Raw genomic sequence first — 26,052 nt, forward strand, 5'->3', positions numbered from 1 at the left:
GGGGACTGGGTATTGCAGATGTGCTGGCGGCCATCTAGCAGCCCATGTCCTCAGCTCTATACACAAAATCCTGGTGACAGGTTCCCTTTAAAACATGTGAGGGACACGCTTCCCCTTCCTGAGCATCATAATTCCATTGTATTGTTCCTCATTCCTGTTTGCTGCTGACCACGGGCGGGTGTCAGGCTGCTATTCTGGGTACAACATAAGACAATAAAAAAATATGAGGAAGCAGCAGAATTTAATAAGAAAAAGTTACATCACAAATGCAAACCGCAGAAATCGGTGGATTACAAATGTGGGTTCTTGACCAAACAACAAAATGGCTGCCAACCATGGGGGGGGGGGGGGGGGGGGGGATTAAAATCTCAACATCTCTACAGCTTTACTGCCTCCCCCCTGGTATCTGACAGTATATAGCATATTAGCTGCATCTAGGTCCTCTCCAACCTACCACTTTCCAGCATGCCCTTATAGAGAAAGGAATGCTAGGACTTGTAGTTCTGCAACAGCTAATGACACCGCTGTGGAACTACAACTCCAAGGTGATCATCTCCTCATAGGTTTCCATGCTACTAACTAGGCTAGTGGTCAAAGTGTGGCTGTTGGGGCAAGCTGGGACTCTATACCTACTGGGGAACTGCAAGTTTGAGACCACCGCCCTAGGAAAAGGAAAGGGTTACAGCTTAAAGGGCATCTGTCAGCAGTTTTGTACCTATGACACTGGCTGACCTGTTACATGTGCACTTGGCAGCTGAAGGAATCTGTGTTGGTCCCATCTTCATATGTGCCCGCATTGCTGAGAAAAATGATGTTTTAATATATGCAAATGAGCCTCTTGGAGCAAAGGGGGCGGTGCCGTTACTCCTAGAAGCTCGGCTCTCTCTGAAACTTCCACGCCCTTAGTACTTTGACTGACAGGACAAGGTGTGATGATGTTTACACTGCCTGGCCCTGTCAATCAAAGTGGAGAGGGTGCAACAGTTGAGCCTCTAGGTGTAACGGCAACGCCCCAGTTGCTCCTAGAGGCTCATTTGCATATATTAAAACATCATTTTTCTCAGCAATGTGGGCACATATGAACATGGGACCAACACAGATGCCTTCAGCTGCCAAGTGCACATGTAACAGGTCAGCCAGTCTCATAGGTACAAAACTGCTGACAGATGCCATCTAAATGGTCACCAACCTTTCACACAGCTTTCCATATACAGTACAGGTAAATATAAGACACTTCATAATATACCTTATCAAAGAAAAATGCCTCTTTCTCCACTTGCCCAACTCCTTTCCTCCCCCCCTTGTAAACTAACATCTTCCGCCTCGTCTTGAGAGCTCGAGACAGACTGTCAGCTCACTAAAGGATCAGATTACAGCTGCCCATAGAAGTCTATGTAGAGGGGAGTGATCTGACAGCCCGTCTGGATCTCTGATGCTTCAGATAACCTGATAAGTGGAGAAAGAGGCAAGATATATATTATAAGGATTCTTATATTAGTCGGTACTAATGATTTATACAAAGTTGTGTAAAAAGTTAGTGACCAATTAAAGTATCTCTTAGGGGGCAACTTCATTTACATATGGACTCCCCCCATCTTTGTGCTCCTGTGTCACAATTCTGAGGCTCCACCAGGAAAACAGCTCCAGGTTTGGACATATGAAACTCAAGACCCCATGGAGATCTATACAGAAATGAAGATGATGAATGGTATTTCTTTGAAAGATACAGATTCTTCTTGTGGAGACCCCCAGATGTAGGACGTCTTCAAGAATATTATGCAAATCAGCTCTTCTCTAGAAGGAAGAAAACTGGTTTAAAGGGATGGTATCTACCGGTGGCACTAGAGACAATGGTTGTAGTGCCTTGAGGCACGGCTAGGGATCTGGTTGGGATGATACTCCTAGTCATGTCTCAAGGCTCTATTATAATGGCGGGACACCGGCGTACAGGGTAGTGACCTATAGGTGGCCCTGGAGAGTCAGGTTGCTTCCTTCTGGAGGAGAGCTATCTTGAATAGCTCACAAAACTGATGTAGATTCTGAATCATTTGCACTATGCCTGGGGGTCAAAATCTGTAGACCTGGAGATGGTATTCCTGATGAAGGGCCAAAAAAAGGTAAAAACATAACTGACCAAAAGGGGCGTCCTGTGGAGGAAGAATTTTTTGCCACCACAAAAACTGAGAATTTTTGGAAACTGATGCACAAATACAAAAGTTTTCAGTTATCACTTAGAGGCGTTGAGCTTCCTTGTCCTCCATCAGCCCTTCCACACTTCTGTCGCGGAAACCAAGGGTGCACAGACGACGAAGTCGGTCCCTTGGTATCCTTCTCTGCAAAAGCGCAGATCCTTTAATATTTCATTACAATTGTCCGGGCAGAATCGGAAATGAGGTTCCTTGGAAGCTGTGCCAGTGTGCATGTTAATGTCCTGCCATCTCAGAAGATGCCATCAGGGCACCTTTATCATTTAAGGGACTGGCCAGATTGTGTCCTACACGTTATTCAAATGCAGTTCAAGCCTCATTAACATGATTCCTTGCATTAAAGTTAAAAGCTTGGTGCCCCTTTAACGACTGCATTTTTAATGAACCTATTTGGCGCTGGAGGAGAGGTCCGCCGTATCTTTACTGAATGACTCCAGATATTTTATGGGTAAAGGGTAATTACCAATCAATGCAGAGGCTTCCGCGGCATGTAGAGGCCTTGCCCCCCAGCACTTACCATCTGTCTATGTGACTTGATGCTTGGTGCTCAAGGTTGAGATCATTATCCTGATATATAATGGGTTGTAAAAGAAATCTGCATCATGTAAGACGATGGGTGAGCCCCTCAAATATACCACTTCTGGCAGCACAACTTATGACCAGTTGTAGGGAGCGCTCTCTATAAGAGAAGTCTGGCTGTGTAGTCTAGAGCGCCCCCTATAACAGCAGTCTGGATGTGCATTGTGTAGTATGGAGCGCCCCCTATAACAGCAGTCTGGATGTGCATTGTGTAGTATGGAGCGCCCCCTATAACAGCAGTCTGGTGTGTAGTCCAGAGCGCCCCCTATAACAGCAGTCTGGATGTGCAGTCTAGAGCGTCCCCTATAACAGCAGTCTGGATGTGCAGTCTAGAGCGCCCCCTATAACAGCAGTCTGGTGTGTAGTCCAGAGCGCCCCCTATAACAGCAGTCTGGTTGTGCATTCTAGAGCGCCCCCTATAACAGTAGTCTGGTTGTGCATTCTAGAGCGCCCCCTATAACAGTAGTCTGGTTGTGCAGTCTACTGCGCCCCCTATAACAGTAGTCTGGTTGTGCAGTCCAGATCGCCCCCTATAACAGCAGTCTGGTGTGTAGTCCAGAGCGCCCCCTATAACAGCAGTCTGGTGTGTAGTCCAGAGCGCCCCCTATAACAGCAGTCTGGATGTGTAGTCCAGAGCGCCCCCTATAACAGCAGTCTGGATGTGCAGTCCAGAGCGCCCCCTATAACAGCAGTCTGGCTGTGCAGTCCAGATCGCCCCCTACAACAGCAGTCTGGATGTGTAGTCCAGAGCGCCCCCTATAACAGCAGTCTGGTGTGTAGTCCAGAGCGCCCCCTATAACAGCAGTCTGGTGTGTAGTCCAGAGCGCCCCCTATAACAGCAGTCTGGCTAAGTAAAATAATCACAGCTGTTGTAGTATAAGACATTTACTACAGCACAGCATGTAAAAAGCGCAATCTGAACCTGGCCTAAATGCCCACTTTGGACTCGTACCCTAAAATGCCTACCCCTGTGCCTAGTCCATGGCAGACTGCTGATGGATCAGCAACAGGAGTGCCCGATAGATACCAAGTCATCCGATACCAGGGATTCCCTGGGCAAATGCAACAGACATAAAAAGCCAAGCGCTGACACTACACCGCGCTGCGCACCACGCACATCCTCTGCGGCATCCGCTCCATTCTAGAACATGCAAATGACAGATCAGACTATTAGGAGGTGCGGGCCAAGTGTGCACGATGTCCGACGCAGGCCCCCCTTACAACAGGGACACTCTTTTAACCCTTAACTTTTATTGTACCCCCAAAATGCAAACAGCGGCTCCCGTTCCAGCCTGCGGCGTAGTCAGCCTCTCCCCCCCCCCCCCTTGTACATTATGAAAGGTTCATCTGACGGAGGCAGACAGTAACTTGGTTTACACGTGCACAGGGAAGTGAGGCCAAGCACCGCAGCGCCCCCCAGAGAGCCAAATAAAGCGAGCCGTTAAATTCTCCTAAATGTAGCCTAAGGGGTCGATGGGCAGAGGGTGAAGCGCAGCGCCAGCGCAGAGCATCACAGCTGCAGAATGACTCACACCCAGCAATTAACATGGAAGGGAGGAGGAGGGGGAGGGGCTATTTTGGAAAGAGACCTTTTTTTTTTTTCCTGTATAGTTTACCAGCGACAGTCTCCATGGCAACAGTGCGGCTGAACAGCAACGCAATATGGAAGTGTGAAAGAGAGTTGTCTTTTAACCCTGTGCATCGCCGTAAATTCATTAGCATCTCAATAATTAAAGGGCAAAACAATAAAAATCGGAGGCAAAATGGAGGAAAGTTTCAAATTGGGGGGGGGGGGGGGGGGAGCAGGTAGACCCCCTCTGAAAATTAATAGAGGAGTGATATCCATAGAAACAGTTTTGGAAGGCAAATCAGGAGACCTGGACTTGTCGGCGGCATTACTGACAGTAAACATCGCAGGGAACTGCAGCGGAGAGATGCCCAAAAATACTTAGGGGGGGTTAGAACTGAGGTTAAAAAAAAAGAAAAAAATTTAGGGAATCCGATAATCCAGAATCCTTGTGAATATGCTGGACTAGCAGAATGTGATTTCTGCCTATGATACATGGGTCTATGGCTTGTTCTATGGACTGATTGCTGGGTTTGTGCTCCGGTTACTACCGAAGCAAGCAGAAGATTTTTTTTTTAAATATTTATCTCACAGTCCAATAGAGAATGAATGGAGCTCCAGAGTGCCTTCTCCCAACTGCCACTCCATTAATTTGGGGAACATGGGACCCCTGATCTCAAGATTGGTGGGGGTCTCAGTGGTAGGAGCTCCAGAGTGCCTTCTCCCAACTGCCACTCCATTAATTTGGGGAACATGGGACCCCTGATCTCAAGATTGGTGAGGGTCTCAGTGGTAGGACCCCCCCACTGATCAGATATTTAACCCCTATCCCGTGAAACGCTTTTCATACCTTGGGAGAACCCATTTAAAGGGGTTATTTAAGATTTTGATGGCCTATCCTCAGGATCGGCGGAGGTCTGACACCCGGACGATCTGCTGTTTCAGAGTAGCTCCTGCGTCAGAAGTCTGTGCCGGCACTACACCGCCCTGTCCACTGGTTACTGCAGCGCTGCTTCTATTCACTTCAACGGAAGCAGCGCTGCGGTAACACCAGCTCCATCCATAACACAGTGGATGGAGGGGTGTAGTTCTGGCCCAGAGCAGCTGATCCTGGTGGGGGTATTGGACCCCCTTTGATCAGACATCGATGGTCTATCCTGATAGGCCATCACTTGCAAAATCCTAGACAACCCCTTTAAAATAGAATTCCCTCAAAATCACGGTTGGATACACCCCAGGAAATGCAGGGCTTTAAGGCTAGGTCTACACGACAAAATTTGTCGCGCAACATTTTGTCGCACCAATGTCACGCGACAATTTTTATAATGATAGTCTATGGTGTCGCTCTGCGACTGCCGTTTCTGAGATATAAGGGTTAAACAAAAAGGTGTCTGCTTTTAATCAAGTCATCTAACGGCTCTTGTGTAGCTCTGATCTCCTGACCTCAAAAACACGTATTTAAGCCATATTTTTATCAGTTTGATAAGAATTGAGCTATGATGAGCGTTTATGTGGTCAGCAGATCAGAGATAAGAGCTACACAAGACGTCAGATGACGGGAGTCAAAGAAAATAGACTGTGTCAGACTGATTTCTAACCCCTGTAACTCAGAAACGGCTGAAAATTTTTAATAAAGACCAATTGAAAAAATTATTTTTAGCACAAAATGAGTAAAATGCAATTATAAACAAAAACAATTGCCCTGAAGGTGTACATCGCCTTTAACTAATAATTTGCGTATGGATTAAAAGTAATTTTTCTCCAGAATCAATAAATCGCTAAGAAATCATTACATTCAGCTGAGTTGGCACTACAAAGCATTGCACATGGTTTATACCAGTTAATTTCCTGGTGACAGACTCCCTTTAAAGAGGACCTCTCACCTCTCCTGACATGTCTGTTTTAGTAACTACTTGCATCCCCCCGTCCCCATGTCATAATTCTGGAGCATCTATTCTTATGACTCTGTGTTGTGCCATTCTTCTATAATTCCTGCTAGAAGTTATAAATAAATTGCCTGCAGTTTGCAATGAAGGTCCTCATGGGTGTTACCAGTTAGGTTGCACCCCTGCGCAGTATGACACAATCCAATCAGTGCTGCACACTCTGACACTGGCAGCACTGATTGGATAATGTCAGACTGTGCAGGGGTGCAACCTAACTGGTAACACCCATCTGGACCTTGACTGCGAATTGCTTGTAATTCATTAATACCCTCTAGCAGGAGTAATAAAGGAATGGCACAGCACAGAGTCAGAATTGTTATTACATGGGGGATGCAAGTAGTTACTACAACAGACATGTCAGGAGAGGTGACAACGCCTCTTTAAATGGTTGTCACAATATAGAACACTGAGTAGTTGCTAGGCATCCAAATACTGATTTACAGACATCTAGAAAGATAACTATGTCTATACAGTGACTAAGGGGTTAAGTTATGATATACGTCTATACATCAGTGTGAGGACTAGATCCTTATGTTCCTGTTCTTGCTATTGACGTAGGACACATTGCGGACCCTGGTTAGGACACCCTGCCCTGTACTAATGAGTCACGAAATTGCAGATGTCCCGAATCAGCAAAAGCTCATGTCATAGCCTCAGGATTGGGGTGTAAACTCACCTTTATTAACCTCTCCTATGTACATGATGTTCTAAAAGTATCGCAAGCATTCTGAAAGACTGCTAAATTGTATTACTTTCCTGTATCGGTAGGAAAACTTGTAAACACGTACAGTATATGACGGTGGTGAGCCCATGCCCCAATCGTGATTGGGAACTACTCTCAACATGTTTTAACTTTTTAACTAAAGTATTTTTGAATGGCAACCGATCTTCGTCCGGAACCTGATAAAAGCAACTGCCTCCTCCTCTAGCTGAGCGGGAAGTCACAGCGTGAGCTAAAGTACCAATCCTCAGCTGAATTACATCCAACCAATAAGCTACTTATAAATACAGCCTCATCTTTCTATGTATCATTGGTTCTGGACTTGGACCAGAAACTAAAAAACGCAACTGCCTCCTCCTCTAACTTAGCGGGAAGTAACAGCACGGACTCTAGCACCAATGATCAGCTGAATTACATCCATCCAATAAGCTGCTCGTAAACACAGACTCATCCTTCCATGTATGACAGGTTCTGGTCTTTATCCAGAATCTAAATCATACAGCTGCCTCCTCCTCTAGCTTAGCAGGAAGTCACAGCACGTACTCAAGCACTAATCAATATCTGAATTACAGGCTCATCTTTCTGTGCATCATTGGCCCTGCAATAGTTAGTAATATGCTCTTCCCCTCAGAATGGGGGGCTTCCAAATTCCGCACAGGCAATTACCAGCACGTTAGCAGCTCTCTTGTCCCTTGTCATTTGTAAGTTATTTCGTTAGCCACACTAGAGTCTCCCTTATTAAAGTAATGCCTCCCAAGCCTCCTTATAGCGGCGAGTTGTAGGAAGGAGTGGGGAGCCCAGCGAATCCCAAGTTATCAAGATGCTATAGACAAGTAAACACATGTAAAGTGGGCTTCCAACAGAAAGAAGCAAGCTCACTAATCCCGGTATCTGAATGAAGAACTTCTATTTCTAGTTACCACCTTGGCCTTCGATTATATCAAAGCCAGCGGCAATACTATGACAGCCAGCAACTGGTTTCTCCTCTTCTCCCCATTCAGAAAACATGCATGCTCGGCCAAGCTGAGTGTGCATGCATATTAGGGGGAGTGGGGGGGGGGGGGGTCGAAAGGCAGGTATGGCCTGCTTAAAGAAGCTGTCCAAGTTTTTGATATTGATGGCCTATTTTCAGGATAGGTCATCAATATCTGATTGGTGGTGGAGGTGGGGGTCCAACAGCCAGCACCCCTGCCGATCAACTGTTTGAAGAGGCTGTGGCCTTGTCAGATTGCTAAGAACAGTGCCATACCTTGAACAGTGGCTATGCTTGATACTGCAACACAAGCCCATTCACTTGAATAGGACTGAGCTGCGCCTAGGCCATCTGACCGATGAAAGAGACATCACTGGCCTAGCAAGAGGCTGCAGCCTCTTCAAACAGTTGATCGTGGGGGTGCCGGGAGTCGGAGCCCCACCAATCAGATATCAATAACCCATCCTGTGGACAGGCCATCAATATCAAAATCTCAGACAATCCCTTTAAGACACCAGACAATCTGTGCCTACAGGATAGGTCATCAATATTAAAGAGGTTGTCTCATCTTAGACAATGGGGGCATATTGCTAGGACCCGCACCTATATCGAGTACAGAGCCACGAAAGTGGTGGAAGGCGAACTGCACATGCGCAGCTGCCCTCCGTCCATTTCTATGGGGCCGCCAAAAATAGCTGAGCACTGGCTCGGCTATTTCCGTGGGTCCCTTAGAAGTGAATGGGAGTGGTGGCCGGTCATGCGCGGTGCGCTACCCATTTAATTTGATGGCGAGAGCCTCTGCTTGACGGTAGCCGGACCGGAGTCCTCCGGCCACCACTTTGCAGTGCAGTACCCGGGACCCGCACCTATAAGACAATGGGGGCATATCCCAGCGATATGCCTCCATTGTCTGAGATGAAACAACCCCTTTAAAATGTCAGAAAACCCTTTTCAGTTCAGCAGAAACCAAATACGATCAAACGCGGACGCCACACGGACTCTATTACACGATGCACTGGTTACTGCTTGCCTTTTCCCAGTTCCCATCGGTAGAAAGTAATAACTTCTCATAGCGATTCTCACCGAAGGCTTCACTTAAGACAACTCCATCTGCTCCTAATCTCATCCCTAACTTCATCCGGCAATGCTAGACGGCCATGTCTATTGAACCTGGCGTTCGCCGCCTGTTACCGTTTCTCTATTCAGCCACCTCTTCTCATCCACATGAAGCTCATTACAGTACTCGACGCCGCGTACAGCGCGTTCACTCCTTGTGGGAAATCTGCACAGGGACGTCAAGCTCACAGCCCGATCCTTTGATATTTTCGCGCCCCACCCTTCCATTTGTCACTTTCACGCAAACAGCCTTGCTTCATTAACGCTGGGATTTGCAGAATCAAACAGAGAGAAAACACTTAAAAGACTGAAGCCGTCACTCCGGCCGACCCAATCAATGACAGACGGTCGGGGCAATTATCTCTCAATGGCGATGTAATGATTGTTTAGGATGAATGATAATCTGTCCCGGCGGTTGGAAGAAATTTGTCAGATAATGTCCTCTCATCAGTCGGGATTTTTTTTATTATTATTATTATTATTTTTTATACTTGGCAATCACTTCCAATCATATTGAGAATTTCTACATTTCATGGGAAAAAATATTCCGATGTAGAAAATCTCTGTTACCGTGGCTGTGATGTGGCCGGTCTACAAGTCTAGAGTTGCCACCTTTAGAAGCATTATATCCACCAATATAGATGGGGATGCTTTACTGTAAGAGCAGAGCTTGGGGTATCTGCAAATGATTGCATTGCCATGTCCTGTATTATACTCCCAGCATAGCTCTCTATGGTAGTGATAGAGTTAGCAACCTCCTGCAAAGGATGTGTCGCTAGGTGGTGGCTGCCTCCTATCCTGGCTCTAGAGCAGGGATCAGCAACCTTCAGCATTCCAGTGGTTGTCAAACTACAACACCCAGCATGCTCCTTTCACTTCTGTAGGAGTTCAAAGAACAGCCAAGCAAGTGTGCACGATGGGAGATGTAGTTTCACAACACCGGGAGTGCCGCAGGTTGCTGAACCGTGCTCTAGAGTGTTCTAGGAGAGTCTGAGAGAGGAAGGAAGCGAAGTCCATGTATTTGGAGACTAACAGATCTCTGTGTGATTGCTGCAAGGTCTACCGCCACGAAGGGTAATACAGACTTTACGGGATTACTGCTACGACATCCTACACATTTAAGGAATGACGAGACGTTTATTCTGCCCTAGTTTTTCGGACTTCTACACCACACACTGGCCATTGCACATCCTGCCTTGCACCCATCCAAACACCTAACATTACAGGCACCCCAACTACCATCAGGGTGTGCCCTGGGGGAAGAAAGGGTGCCTCCTCATGCAACATGGCCGTAGGGAGCAACGGTGAGAGGATAGCCACTGTGATGGACTGTGTTATAACAGGAGCCACTACCACTCCTATAATCTGCTCCGTCTCATCAGGGACTCTCTGAATATGGAGCTCTCTGCCAGAGGTGGTGGTGGTGGTGGTGGTGAATGTCTTTCCCGATTGTAATGGAGACGTGTCGCTGATCCAGGGAGTTAGCCTCTTTAAAACCTCTGTGATAACATCCTTGACAAGATGGTCATTTGCTCAACCGCAAAGATGTTCATGAATGATCCGTGTTTGGTCTGTGTGTCAGTTTTTGCCCTCCGTGTGTCATCCGCACTCCACGGACACTGCTAGGCAAAAAATAATTTCCAAAGCATATCTTAGCAACTATCTGTGAAAACCATGGACCAAACACGGATGGTATCCGCGTTGCGTTCGTGGTTTTCATCGACTGAAAGACTTGTGCGTGAGGGATCTGTAATCACAGACTAAAATAGGGCATGCTTCCGCGGTGTCACCACAGACCCACGGTCCGTGGAAAGCCATTGATGTGTCAATATACACATTAAAGGCTATGTACACCTTTGGGGGCATTTTTGTACTCGTTTTGAGCTAAAAATTATATTTTAAATTGGTCTTTATTAAAAATATGGAATCCTTTTCAGCGCTCCAGATGGCAACAAAAATGGTCGCTAGAGCGCCTTAAAATTTGAAGATGGCGACAAGACTTTTTAGCCTCATCGCCATTTGCGCTGTAGCTGAATATTGCGGTGATACTCCTTATCTCTGCTCTCTGACCTCCTTACCACTCATTAAAGCTCGGTTCTTATCTTACTGGTGAGAATGTGGCTTAAAGGGAACCTGTCATGTGGATATTTGATTATAATCTAACTAATTATATACAATCATTAACTACTAAAAAGTACCTTAGATGTATTCACTTACTGGTGTGATAGATGGTTACCTCATAATATACACACAAAGATGCCGCATGCTAATGAGCTGATTTGAGTCCAGCGTGATGTCATTGAGTCCAGCGTATATTTAATTCAGAGCTATAGCCACTCCCCTGCCCACCTGCTGCTGTTTCATATGGAAACAAACGGTCACTCAGCAGCAGGTGGGCGGGGAGAGTCAGGAGCTCATGAATATTCATGACTCATCATTATCAGCTGGAGCTTTTCAATACAAGATGTTGGCAGATTGACTGGGTCAATTAAAGAAAGTGACCCAGCATTGTGCTAAGAGAATCAGTCACTTATTTATGTTGCCCTTAGTTAGGACACCATAAAACTGGTGACAGGTTCCCTTTAAATAAGTGTTTATGACCTCTTAGTAAATTACAGGTAAGGTTTATTAGATGACCGGCACAAAGTGAAAGTACCAGTCATACAACTAGAAAAACAGTTAATCCTTGGTGACAGAAAGGCTCAATATTTTGAATAACGGGCAATTGAAAAAATTATTTTTAGCCAAAAATGAGTAGCATGTAATCGGAAAAAAAAATGCCTCAGAAGGTGTACATAGCCTTTAAATTTAATGGATACATGTGCTGTCCGTGGAGACCATCCATGATTCACTGACGTTTGGCCTCATTATGACTGCCAGATTTGGACTCTGAAACGAATTGTTTCCCAAAGAGGAAGAAAATTGGCTTCTGCCTCATTGTCTTCTTCTGGATCAACAATGCAAGCTAATAGGCTGAACTGGATGGATTCAGGTCTTTAATATATGAGATCACCGATGGAGGAGCATCCCTGGATAACAGGGTTTTGGAGCTGGGATGGTTCCTAAAATATTCCAAAGGAAAGGGTGTGGTGTGTCTCAACCTGGGTGGCCATTGTACCAATTCATACAATATGAGCTTGCGTGGAAAAAGATTCCTGTGGGGTTGAAAAAAAGAACCCCACCAGCATCATGGGACCATACTTAGAAATGTATATATTCCAAGTTCCTAAGTCTTTGCTATGAGGTCACGCACAGGAATCCACTGTCAATAAAGGTTGAGGACTTGAGAATTTCAACACTTTCCTGTAGGCCAATATTAGGAAATACAGAAGGGGATATATATATATATATATATATATATATACACATGCAGAACCCACATGGTCTACTATGTGGACTGCACAATAAAAACGTATTTACCCAGTCGAAATTTTATGATATTCACATTTAGGGCCCAAATTGTACCATTCAGCCATTGTCATCTATAACCTAATTATGGCGGGAATTAGTGATGCCAGTTGGCACCGCCGGCTACGCGCGAACCATGAATTTTGCCGAGATTGACACCGATTGTCCATTTCAAGAGGATCGCCACTTGTAATTACTGATCCCATACTGCAATAATCAACCAAGTGCTGCAATTAACTCAGCAAGCCTGGTTATCATAGGAACTCAGAGACCGCCAGTAACAGATAATAGACCTAAAGTGCATGGGAAAGAATGGTAAATGGAAAAATAATCTATCGAAATGTAATGTTCTCAATTTATAGAAAGAACAAAGTTTAAAAAGTAAAATAAACAGTGTAAAAGGGAAAGAAAAAAAAAGAACGAAAAAAAAAGAAAAACTACTACACCTCCCCTACCAAAAAACAATAAAAATATCTAAATCTCCAAAGTATATGGAAAAACTCACAACCCCCTAGTTTTCATTTTTGTTGCTCGTTTTTACCAGTATTAGACAGTCTGAGGTCATTACAAGCCCCATGTAGGCAGCTCTATGCCCACAGAGTAAAGGAGGAAGCACTCTCTCTACCTTTCCAAGAAGTAAATCACACAGTCTTAAAGGGCACTCTGGGAATAAAGCCTTTTTATCTAAAGCCCACAGCCTGCCTCCATAAATAGAAGATTCATACTTGCCTCCTCCCCGTCGCTCGGGTCCTCCGTGCTGGCTCCAGCATGTCTAGTCCAGACGGTGACATGCTTCGCTGCAGTCAGTGACTGGCTTCAGCAGTTATGTGGCCACATGCGGCACATCACTGCTGAAGCCAGTTATTGGCTGCAGCAGAGCACGTGACCATGCCCATGCACCACCGGAAGTCCAGGGACCAGAAAATGGACATGCTGGAGCCATAGAGGAGCAGGTAAGTATTAATCTTTAACTTACGGAGGCAGGCTGCGGGCATTAGATAAAAAAAGCATTACTCCCAGAAAACCCCAAATAAACTGTATTCACATACTCAATTTTGGGACTTTGGTGGACCCCTGGCAAGCCACTCTGTCCAAAAATTAAAGGGGTTGTCACATCTCAGACTCTGAGGGCATATTGCTAAGATATGCCCCCAATGTCTGCTAGGTGCGGGACCCACACCTATCTTTAGAACGGAGCCAGCAAAGAGAAGGAGGGCGGCCACGCTTGCGCAGTGTGTTTCCCATTCATTTCAATGGGACTGACGAAATTAGCCAAGCATACCGCTCAGCTATTCTCGACGCTCCCATAAGAATGGAGGGCGCATACGTGGTGCGCCCACCTTCACTTTCTGTTCTGAAGCTATCGATATACCTTCCAATGTCTGAGGTGAGACCACCCCTTTAAATAGTGTCACTTTTTGATAAATACTTGGATGTCCACCCTTGAACACCATTTTGTTCTTTGGTTAGAGCTGTTCTTAATGAGACAGAGCTACAAATCCCCTGTGTAGACAGCTTAGTACATACTTTTTATGCAAAGAACTATATAATAAAACAGTATGCTCCCCCTAGAGGCGGCTGAAGGCAGTCAGAATTTTATCACTTTGCAAGAGTTTTCCAGGACTGTAATAATGATGACCTACCTTTAGGAGAGATCATCAATATCAGAGAGGTGGGGGCCCGATTCCCAGCATTCCTGGTGATCCGCTGTTTGAACAGGCTGCTGTGCTCCGAAACGGCACAGCTCTATATGCCGAGTTATAGCTGTGAATGGTACTGCCGAGCTGCTCCCATTGACTTAAATGGACTGACTATTCTCAGGACACGTCATCCATATCAGATTGGTGAGAATCCGAATCCCAGCACCACCGACGATCAAGGGGTTTGAAGGGGCTCTGACCTATTTTACAGTATACCAAGCACAGAACTGTATAATGTATAGTGGCTTGGCCTAAAATCCAATTGAGCTGTACAAGGCCATGTGACCGACAGACGTGACGTCATAGGGTGGGTAAGGGCCACAGTGCTTGCCTGATCATCATAGCCACTTCCAAAAGGAGACCACTAGGGTTGTTCACCAATAGTGTTGAGCGACCTTCTGTTTTAAGTTCGGCGTCTAAAGTTCGGCTTCCGGTTAGCGAAAAATCCTGATATGGATTCCGAATTCCGTTGTGGTCCGTGGTAGCGGAATCAATAATGGCCGATTATTGATTCCGCTACCACGGACCACAACGGAATTCGAAATCCATATCGGGATTCTCCGATAACCGGAAGCCGAACTTTAGACGCCGAACTTAAAACAGAAGTTCGCTCAACACTATTCACCAATCATATCCTGAGAATAAGTCATCAACACCCTGAACCAGCACATATCCCCATTTTCACCCAGGCAGGCCCTCTGACATGAGCATCGGGGGCAAGAGCGGTTTGCTTATTTTATTTTTTTACACTGCTAGGCGGAGGCTTCCGCCTAGCAGGGTTCCCGGTGACGTCACCAGCACTGATGGGCGGGCTTTAGCACTGCCCTAGCCGTTTTATAGGCTAGGGCAGTGCTAAAGCCCGCCCATTAGTGCCGGTGACCCCCCCGGGCTCACTGCTAGGTGGAATCCTTCGCCTAGCTTTACCTATTGAGTGCCCGGTACGTCACTGGATCGCAGATGCTCATGTCAGAGGGGCTGCCTGGGTGAAAATAGGGATATGTCTGGGTTCAGCTCTGAAACCGGACAACCCCTTTAAGCCCTGGACAACCCTTTGAAATGGGAGCAGTGCTGCAGTACCATTCACAGCCTCTACCCAGTGTTATCTGGCTATGCAGGGGATTTGGAGCTCTGTATCAGAAAAATGGAGTACCGCCATCTATAAAAATATATAGTCAGAAAAGATTCTGCATAGAAGGCTGACCCTAAGGTGTTAAAGGTGGTCATTGCAAAAACCCGGATCTTCACTGGATGCATATTTCCTACAAGAAATAACTGGATTACATAACTAGGATGCAGAACTGGCTCTAATCACGGTTCCATTTTTGGATTTTTTTTTTTTCTTGTAGTATAAAAGGCGCCGAGCAACGCCCGAAAATAGCTGCAAAACTAACAAGTCTTGTCTAAATCGAGAACACTCTGCGATGTTATGCTCTAGTGAAAAGACCAATTTAACAGTGAGATAATGTGCTAACAAAAGACGGTAATCTACGCGGTATAGCGCCGCTGCATCGGAAGAGCGGTTTAAGTTGTGTAAACTATAGCACGAAGACAACACCTCCTTCTCCGTGAAGGATCATGAGCGCCAAGAAACAAAATCAAAACCCAAGGGTCTTACTGAACAGCCACACAAGGCCAGGATGATCCATACCCGACAACAGTTGGAGACCCTACAGCCTCCTGCAACCTTGCAAAAAAAAAAAAAATGACCAAAAGTCCATGATTGTGAAGGGTGACGTGAAGGCTACCTCTTAACAGAGCCTAAAATTATAATTATGTCACAACACACCCAACATGGATGGCCAAGCGGAGAAGGAATAACATGAATTAGAGGGAATGCAAACTCACCTCACCGTCCTGGAGTTCTCTCCGTCAGACCTGTAAGACATGAAATAAAAGAATATTTTAATATAAAATAAGACTATCTATATTGTGACAAATAATTCTCAGAAATAAACTGGGAGCTCATCAGCACCATTCCCTTTAACGGGATTTTCTGGGAGTACCATATTGATGACCTATCCTCAGCAGGGGTCCGACACCCGGAACCCCCCCACCAACCAGCTGTTTGAATGGGGTTTTCAGTGTACCAAGCACAGCACCATCCGCTGTCTAGTGGCCGTGTATGGTATGGCAGCTCAGTCCCATTCACTTAAATTCATGCCGACAGTGGGGCCGATTGGCCTATCAGGGAGCAGGGAAGCCAGGCTCGGCACCGGCGTCACGTGCTTCCTGTTGGTGGGGCATTTGCTGGCCATCAGCTTTGTTTGTATGCTCTCTAGATTCCGGATCTGACCTTGCCTTTGTCTGCTGACTTTGCGTCTGAAATTCTCTTGGCTTTCACCGTCCTTGGTTTTTGACCCCGCCTGTTGTCTCTCATTTAGTTCTGTTGATGTGACTCTCAGATTTTGAACCGGTTTGTCCGACTACCCCTTTAATCCAGATTAGGTCCTGCGCACTTAGGCTAGGGACCGTCGCCCCGTTGGAATATGGAACTGGGCATGTGCGACCAACTCAACAAGGTGGACAGAGAGTTGAGGAAAATAAAAAAACAATAGGTGGCTCGTCTATATATAAATATTTAACGGAATAATAACTCAGTAGCTATAGCAAAATTTTAATTACATGCCTACAAAAATATTCAGATCCTGATGCTGGTTTCAAAAATGTTAAATAATTTTTAATTGGGCAAAGACCAACACCACGTATTATTGTATTTTTTATATGGTATGTTATGCATGGCATGATTAGCAACCACTTGACCCCCTGGTTTTGGAGAGCACCAGTTTGATTTATAAAAAAAATATGTCTGCTATACACTAGACTGCCTCTGTGCTACACTGGCTAGTTATAGATCCATCCTGCCAAAACAGCTGGACTTTTGTCCAAGGCCACCTGGCTCATGGAAGTAATGGACAAATGCAGTGGACTCATACTTAGGAGTCCAGTGTATTCATAAGGAGAATGCACCCCCTGACATCAGAAGCCAGGCAGAAAGGGGCAGTAACCAATCACAGTAAGCCACGCATGCATGTGTATGGGAGCTGTGAGGAGCTTGTTATCCAAAATATATAAACAGCCTTAAATTGCTATATTTTGCAGCTACAGGGGGTTATAATATACTAGGCCAGGGATGCCCAACCTGCGGCCCCCTAGCTGTTGCAAAACTACAACTCCCAGCATGCCCAGACAGCCTACAGCTATCAGTCTACAGCAGGGCATGGTGGGAGTTGTAGTTTTACAACAGCTGGAGGGCCGCAGGTTGAGCATCCCTGTACTAGGAAAATTTGCCATTTAGTTGCCAAGTGAGGTACCTTTGAAAAGAGAGTTGTAGTGGCAGCCATATTGGTTTATTACTTAGGGGTACAGATAGGGCAATCTGTCACAAAGACCGGGATCGCCGAACAGTGTGTTGTCTTCCTGGCGTTAGAGTTCGACACATCGCGGATCGGGTTGACAGAATACTGGGAGGGGCTGGAGAAGATCCAGCGGTCATGGTCCATATCGGAACTAATGATAAAGTTAGAGGTAGGTGGAGAGTCCTTAAAAATTATTTTAGGGATTTAGGTCACAAGCTTAGGGAAAGGACTTCAAAAGGTAGTGTTTTCCGAAATACTGCCTGTACCACGGGCCACACAAGAAAGGCAGCGGGAGATTAGGGAGATTAACAAGTGGCTCCAGAACGGGTGTAGGAAGGAGGGGTTTGGGTACCTGGAGAACTGGGCCGACTTCTCTATCGGCTACAGGCTCTATCGTAGGGACGGGCTGCACCTGAATGGGGAAGGGGCAGCTGTGTTGGTACATACATACAATGTGGATAAATAAAACTGTAAAAAAAGCAATATATGACAAAAAAATGCATTTAAATCACTAAAACAGGAGGGTGGCGAGGAAGCACTGAAAAACTATAAGGAAAAAAATTGAATACGTAAAAAACAAATAAAAGCAGCCAAACTAGAGACCGAGAGATTAATTGCCAAAGAGGGCAAAACTAACCCTAAAATGTTCTACAATTATATAAATGGTAAAAAGTATAAATCTGAAGGTGTCGGTCCTCTACAGAGTAATAGGGGGGGGAGTTGCAGAGAGCGACGAGGAGAAAGCAAAGCTATTAAATATTTTTTCTCCACTGTATTCACTAAAGAAAATAAACTGTCAGATGAAATGCAGAATGTAAAAGGTAATTCCTCATTAAAAAAGTGTCCTGTCTGACCCAGGAAGAAGTAAAGCGGCGTCTTAAAAAGATTAAAATAGATAAATAAACAGGACCAGATGGCACACACCCCCGTATCCTAAGAGAATTAAAGGGAACATGTCATCAATGTTATGCTAACCTTACTGAGGGCAGCATAAAATAGTGACAGAAATGCTGATGTCAGCGGTGTGTAACTCATGAGCGGAAAGTAAGTGGTTGCTGAGAACCAACATCATAATCATTGCAGCACAGGCCTTGAAAAGAGTCAAATCTACTTGAGAAGAGTCCTGGTTATTATAATCTCCTGCTCTCCTCGTCCATCTGCTGATGATTGGCAGTTCTCTCCTATAGAGAAAGGGAGGAAACTAGGTAGAAGACTGTCAGTCATCAGCAGGAGAGCAGGAATTCATGGATAACCAGGACTCTTCTCAGGTGGCTGTGACTCTTCTCCAGGCCCAGTCTGCAATGATTGTGAGGTTGGTTCTCGGCAACCACTTACTTTTAACTTTCAAATGACAGAACCGCTGAACTCAACTCACCTGTCTCCGCTTTATTCTGCCGTTAGTGTGGGCAGCATAAAGTTGATGACAGGTTCCCTTTAAGTAATGTCATAGCCAGACCCTTATTTTTGATATTTGCGGACTCTATACTGACAGGGAATGTTCCACAGGATTGGCGCATGGCAAATGTGGTGCCAATATTCAAAAAGGGTCCAAAAACAGAGCCTGGAAACTATAGGCCGGTAAGTTTAACATCCGTCGTGGGTAAACTGTTTGAAGGTTTTCTAAGAGATACTATCTTGGAGCATCTCAACGGAAATAAGCAAATAACGCCATATCAGCATGGCTTCATGAGGGATCGGTCATGTCAAACTAATTTAATCAGTTTCTATGAGGAGGTAAGTTCTAGACTTGACAGCGGCGAATCAATGGATGTCGTGTATCTGGACTTCTCCAAAGCATTTGACTCTGTACCACATAAAAGGTTAGTATATAAAATGAGAATGCTCGGACTGGGAGAAAACGTCTGTATGTGGGTAAGTAACTGCCTCAATGATAGAAAACAGAGGGTGGTTATTAACGGTACACACTCAGATTGGGTCACTGTCACTAGTGGGGTACCTCAGGGGTCCAGCATCCCTAATTTACTAAGTATTCTGTATTCAGAATGCTATTATTTTCCCTTATAACCATGTTATAAGGGAAAATAATAATGATCGGGTCTCCATCCCGATCGTCTCCTAGCAACCATGCGTGAAAATCGCACCGCATCTGCACTTGCTTGCGATTTTCGCGCAGCCCCATTCACTTCTATGGGGCCTGCGTTCCGGGAAAAATGCACAAAATAGAGCATGCTGCGATTTTCACGCAATGCACAAGTGATGCGTGAAAATCACTGCTCGTGTGCACAGCCCCATTGAAGTGAATGGTTCCGGAATTTTTTTCCCCTTAAGTGGGGAAAATTGGCTTCTACCTCGCAGGTTTTTTTTTTTTGCCTTCCTCTGGATCAACTTGCAGGATAACAGGCCGAACTGGATGGACACTGGACAGATGTCTTTTTTCGGCCTTATATATTATCTTAGGCTACTTTCACACTGGCGTTTTGGCTTTCCGCTCAGGGCTCTCACAAGCGGTCCAAAATGGATCAGAATGCATCAGTTTGCCTCCGTTCCGTCTCCATTCTGCTTCAGAGGCGGACACCAAAATGCTGCTTGCAGCAAACTGAGCCAAACTGATCCGTCCTGGCACACAATGTAAGTCAATGGGGACGGATCCGTTTTCTATGACACAATCTGGCACACTAGAAAATGGATCCGTCCTCCATTGACTTTCAGTGGTGTTCAAGGCGGATCCGTCTTGGCTATGTTAAAGATAATACAAACGGATCTGAACGGATGCAGACGGTTGTATTATCTGAACGGATCCGTCTGAGCAGATCCATGACGGATCCGCACCAAATGCGAGTGTGAAAGTAGCCTTACTGAGATATCATGCCAACCAAGTCAGAACTTAAAGGGCATCTGTCAGCAGTTTTGTACCTATGACACTGGCTGACCTGTTACACGTGCACTTGGCAGCTGAAGACATCCGTGTTGGTCCCATGTTCCTATGTGTCCGCATTGCTGAGAAAAATGATATTTTAATATATGCAAATTAGCCTCTAGGAGCAACGGGGGCGTGGTCGTTACACCTAGAGGCTCTGTCCTCTCTGCAACCTCTCTACTTTGATTGACATGGCCAGGTGTGATCATGTTTACACTGCCGGGTCCTGTCAAAGTGGGGAGCGAGTGGCAGGTGCAGCGAGAGCAGAGCCTCTAGGTGTAATGGTGACGCCCCCGTTGCTCCTAGAGTCTCATTTGCATACAACAAACCTTCAATTTTCTCAGCAATGCAGGCACATGTAAACATGGGACCAACACAGATGCCTTCAGCTGCCAAGCGCACATGCAACCGGCCAGAGGTACAAATCTGCTGACAGATACCCTTTAAGACTCTGATTGGATGCCATAGGTCACAAGACTGTGCGCCATGTCACTGGATAAGCCCCGACATCCCGATATTTCCATCATCCGAGTGAACTGCCAGCTTTACTGACGTACGATGTTGACAGTAGCGATGAAACTCTTGTTTACGCGTCCCACCCTCGCCCAGAATCTGCCAATTCGTTTGGGGAATATTGCCATTGGACCAACCGCTGCCGCCTACCCATGTTTCAGACTGAAACGCGTAAATAAAAGGAAGGTGGTCATCAACCAGGACCCTGGATGCCCCTCGTGAATGGCGATGAAGAGAGCGTGCGAGGGCGATCTGTAACACTAGCGTAAAGCACTGTCTATGGAGATGGATTCATACAGAGCTCTGTGCCCAGAGAAGAGGTGTGGGCGTTAGGACAGGCAAGCAACTCCTACTCCTGCAGCATGGTAACAGCCATAAATATTCATAACTACACCACTCGCTACAGGAGGAGGGGGCAGCATCTCAGGATACCGCCAGCCGGGGGAGAAGGAAGGAAGGAAGGATGTATCTCAGCCGGACCGTGCACAATGCAGAAACCCCCAAGAATGCAAACAAGACGTCAACACAAAAGAGGCCCAATACCTAAATGTATAGAAAAGGACCACGTCAAAATCGGCAGCATTTAGGATCGGAGCTTATAGAAAGTGCTAGTAATAAGAATCCACACCTATTCCTATGATAAAGGTTTAATTAATGAGGTCTTCCAAAAATGTAATATTAAAAAGGGGTTGTCCGGTGTTGGAGCAGACAACCCCATAGGTCTGGATCTGTGCCCTTAAAAATAAAATAAAATAAAATAAAAAGACTCACCTGTCCACGGTCGCGCTGCTGTTCCGTTCCTCGTAGGCCCAGGACTGCTGAGGTCAATCACAGGTCTCAGTGGTCACCAAAGTCTGAACGGTACATCAATGCTGTGACTGCAGCAGTCACGGGACCCAGCTGCTCCCTGATCCTGCGGTGAACGTAGCAACAGGGGGACCGCAGGGATACAGGTCTGAACCAAAATCCCCTAAATGCTGCCAATGAGCCTGCACCTCTTCATACAATACAAAGCACAGCGCCGTACACTGTATCGTGGCTGTGCTTGGTATTGCAGCTCAGGCCCATTCACTTGTGCTGCCCAAGATTCATGTGACCAATGGCGGTGACGTTACGGGGAGGAGAAGAAGAGGCCGCAGTACTCACCCAAACACCACTCATCGGCGGGGGAACTGGACCCCTTACTGTTCAGATATTGATGGCCTATCCTGAGGTGGGGGTTGTCTTGCCTCAAACATTGGTGGCATATCGCTACGATATGCCAAAGTCAGATAGGTGCGAGTCCCAGATCTGCAGAACGGAGCTCCCAAAATGAACAGGAGTGCACCGTGCAAGCGCAGTCGCCCTACATTCATTTCTAGGAAACTTCCAAAAAATACACAAGCGCGCCATTCTGCAATTTTCGTCACTTCTTCTCTTTGGGGGCTCAGTTCTAGACATAGAATCGGGACCCAGAGGTGGGACCCGCACCTATCAAACACTGGGTGCATATTCTAGGGAAATGCCCCCAATGACCAAGATGATACATCCCCTTTAAGTCCTGGAAAACTCCTTTAATGCCACTTTTGATGTTAAAGAACATATCTACTTCAGAAGATCCATTTTTAAATACCCTGTTAGGGAATATTGAGTTAATAGCAGTAGGGTCGCCTATTTGAGGCCTTCACCTATCAGCCATAGTAGCTACATAGAGTGTATTTCACTCTGGAGGACCAAAAACATATGTGTATTACATAGACCGTCCATGGATTTCAAATGTTGCCATGCAATGCTTTATTTTGCCTGTGGAGGCGCTGTGGTGGGATTGAACACTTGCTTCTAGGTTCCACCACAGATCACAACTGATCCATGGGAGCTTCACCTAATGGTAACTAAAGGGGGGGGGGGGGGGGGTCAAGTATTGGAACGAGCTCTTCCTACTCTAAAATCAAGCCATACCCAGAGTACCCACCTGTGATCCCCGACGATCAGCTGTTTGAAGAGGACGAGGTGTTTCGGTGAGTGCTGCAGCCCGTTCCTAGACCAGCGACGTTACCTTCATTGGTCACATGGCTGTAGGTGCAGCTCAGTCCCATTCAAGTGAATAGGGCCAAGTTGCAATACCAAGTGCGGCCGCCTACTATACAATATACCTGGTAAGTCGCGAAGAGTCCACGGAGCTCAAACAGCTGATCAGCAGGGGGTGCCAGGTGTCTGACCCCCAACGATCAGAAACTGATGACCTATCCAGAGCATACACTTGGAAAACCCCTTTAAGATGTACCGGTTTTTATCAATGACAACACATTTCGGGCATTAACTCCCGCCTTCCTGAGAAGAACGCAAATCAGAAGAAAACTAAAATTTTGGTACCCGAGTGTCATTTGCAATATGAAGGCCACCGATCATCTCCAAGATAATGAAGATCTACTTCATCTTCTGCTCGGGCTGTTCAGGACAGAAACAAGGCTTGAAGAATGAGGAATTGCGCAGTGGATTTTGTCTGAGGCGGATATTTTTGCCAAGCGCAAAAACAGAAGAAAATGTAATTACACATCGACAGAGGACATTCATAACGAGGCATGCCAAACCCAGCAGACACAGCCCCGCACATTATCAGCACAAATAGATTCTGCTTCACGGGGAGGAGAAATTATTTAATTACAAGATAATTTCTTGGTCCAGAGCCCCCACATCTCGCAACGTGAAGGATGTGGGTATACAAACCGGTTCCGAGCATTGCCAGCGTCTACAGCACACAAAAAAATCGGAAAGTCATGGCGTGCACCAACTTTCAGGTAGCGGGATGGCTGATCGGGGAGTAGTTCTGACATGAAGGCCTTTTAGGAAGCAACCAGCAAGCGGTATGTGCCCGATGCCCAGGATCTATTGGCATCAAGTGATGCTCAGGTTTACAGAAATTGGACAGGAAGAGTCGAGCCCCTCTGCGCGACAAAACATATGGCGAGCAATGATATAATCTAAGTGGGGTGACTTAAAGTGGTTGTGCCACCATTAAATAGTATTTTAAAGGGAACCTGTCACCTGGATTTTGGGTATAGAGCTGAGGACATGGGCTGCTAGATGGCCGCCAGCACATCCGCAATACCCAGTCCCCATAGCTCTGTGTGCTTTTATGGTGTCAAAAATAGATATGTGAATGAGGCAACTGCGCATGCGCTAGCTCTATACCCAAAATCCAGGTGACAGGTTCCCTTCAATATAATTCAACATGAAAAACTAGTTACTTTTGTAATTTACTTTGTGCTACATAAATGGCGTTTACTGTGTATAGTAATGTGCATGTCCACCTACTGAGGTGGTCGCACATGGTCAATTCCATCTGCCATCGCCCATATCTAACAGTTGCTTTGAGCGTTACAGGAAGGGAGCTGCAGCTGGAAGGACACGCTTCCTGAGCTGCGATAGGGAATGAGCTGCAGCAGAAGGCTGTGACAGTACAAAGGACACACTCCCCAGGGAGCTGCGGCAGAAAGGACACGCACCCTCAGCCATGATAGGGAGACAGCTACAGCAGAAAGGATACAAACCCCTCCGCTGCCAGCATGAGGACAGTCCAACAGATCAATAAATGGGGAGATCGCTGGGTCCATCTGAGGTACAGGGCTGGTTCAGCTTTGTTAGAAAGAGACAGTTACGGTATGTATAATATGGTGTCTGATTTTCATTTTTTACGTCAAACATAGCATAACCCCGTTTATAGGAATCCAGGACAGGCAATGTTTTAAATTAGGGAAACTGACCACTGCAATACACTTCACCAATCAGAAAACTAGAGAAAAAAAAGCCTGAGTTTTAAGTAACAATTCTTAAAGGGGTTGTCCACTTTTCACAACTCTTTTTACTTAAAGGGAGGCTGTCCCATTGATCCTGGTGTCAGATCTGCAGGCAGCAGGGTATAGAGCAGGAGGAGCTGAGCAGATTCATATCTAGTTTGGGAACACATTCAGTAAGAACTAAAATCCCTGGTCTTTTTACATTTAGGAGTCCAGTGGGCGGACCTATAAGTGATTGACAGCCATTCCTGTATTAGTGTGTAGCTGTCAATCACCGATAGGACCTCCCACTGGATTTTCATCATTTGCCTGGAGTATCACTTTGAAGAAGTCATATACCCCTCCAATTTAATGGCTCACCCTTGGGACTGACATATTTGACTGTTTTGGCAATCGGTGCCCTCTTTTCCAGAGCTATTAAGTCTCCTGAAAGTAGTGGCCACTAGGAGGAGCTCAGTGCCTAGAGATTTTACAGCTTCACTGACGCAATGACAACTGTATAAATGCCTGTGCACTGAGCTCCCCCTAGTGGTGGCTGCAGACAGCCAGTCTAGTAATATCTGAGGGGATGCAGTAGATTTTAAATAGTATGGAGATTTATTCTTGTATTTATGCCAGCTGGCCCCACAATGAGGGAAGCATACTCACCAGCTCCAGCTTCTTTCATTCACAGCACTTTGGCCCACGCCTGTCAACTTCTGGCATAGATCACATGTGTCGCTGCATCCAATGATCGGCCGGAGCGGTGATGGTTTCCCCAAACAGCACCTTACCCTGTGGCGCGCAGCTTGGGGGGGGACCAGCCCCAGCGACACGACCATCGTCCATGCCGGAAGTTTACAAGTTGGAACCACAGCGCCACGAACAGGAGGAGCCGGAAGCGAGCAGTGGGGAAACTGATAAATATACTCCCCTCCACAGGTTTGGCAGGGAGTAGAGATAAGCAAATCGATATGTATGCATTGCATTTGTTCAGAAATCAGCCTCCTTGAGCAGCGAGGGGGAGTAGCCTCAACGCTCAGGAGTCACCCCTCCCCCTTGATTGACAGGGCCAGACATCTCGCCTGGCCCTTTCAATCTCGCGCCTGCACCACCACTGCTCCGGGTAGCAGCGCAAGCACAGAGCCTCTGCTACGTAAGCAGCGCAGGCGCAGACTGTGCATGCACGGTTACATTTCCGGGTGTACCCAGACGTCAGCGGCGCATGCACAGTCAGCATCTGCTCAGTTAGTAGTAGTCGATCTTTTGTACTTGCACCGCTACTTGGATCAACAACGCAGGCGCAAAATCGTGATAAGTCTGGCCCTGTCAA

The 26,052-nt window shown here is 46.2% G+C and overlaps 1 protein-coding gene across 2 annotated transcripts in view; it reads right to left on the reverse strand.

Moving 5' to 3' along the window:
• IQSEC2 (IQ motif and Sec7 domain ArfGEF 2) overlaps window positions 1-26,052 on the reverse strand; it is a 190,458-nt gene that overhangs the window by 104,960 nt on the left and 59,446 nt on the right. For both annotated transcript variants that reach the window (XM_040406122.1, XM_040406126.1), the window contains exon 3: window positions 16,063-16,092. In XM_040406122.1, the coding sequence (XP_040262056.1) occupies window positions 16,063-16,092 (30 nt within the window). The remainder of the gene's footprint in view (window positions 1-16,062; window positions 16,093-26,052) is intronic.

The sequence above is a fragment of the Bufo bufo genome, chromosome 8 (genome assembly GCF_905171765.1).
Source record: "Bufo bufo chromosome 8, aBufBuf1.1, whole genome shotgun sequence".
Classification (NCBI taxonomy): Eukaryota; Metazoa; Chordata; class Amphibia; order Anura; family Bufonidae; genus Bufo; species Bufo bufo.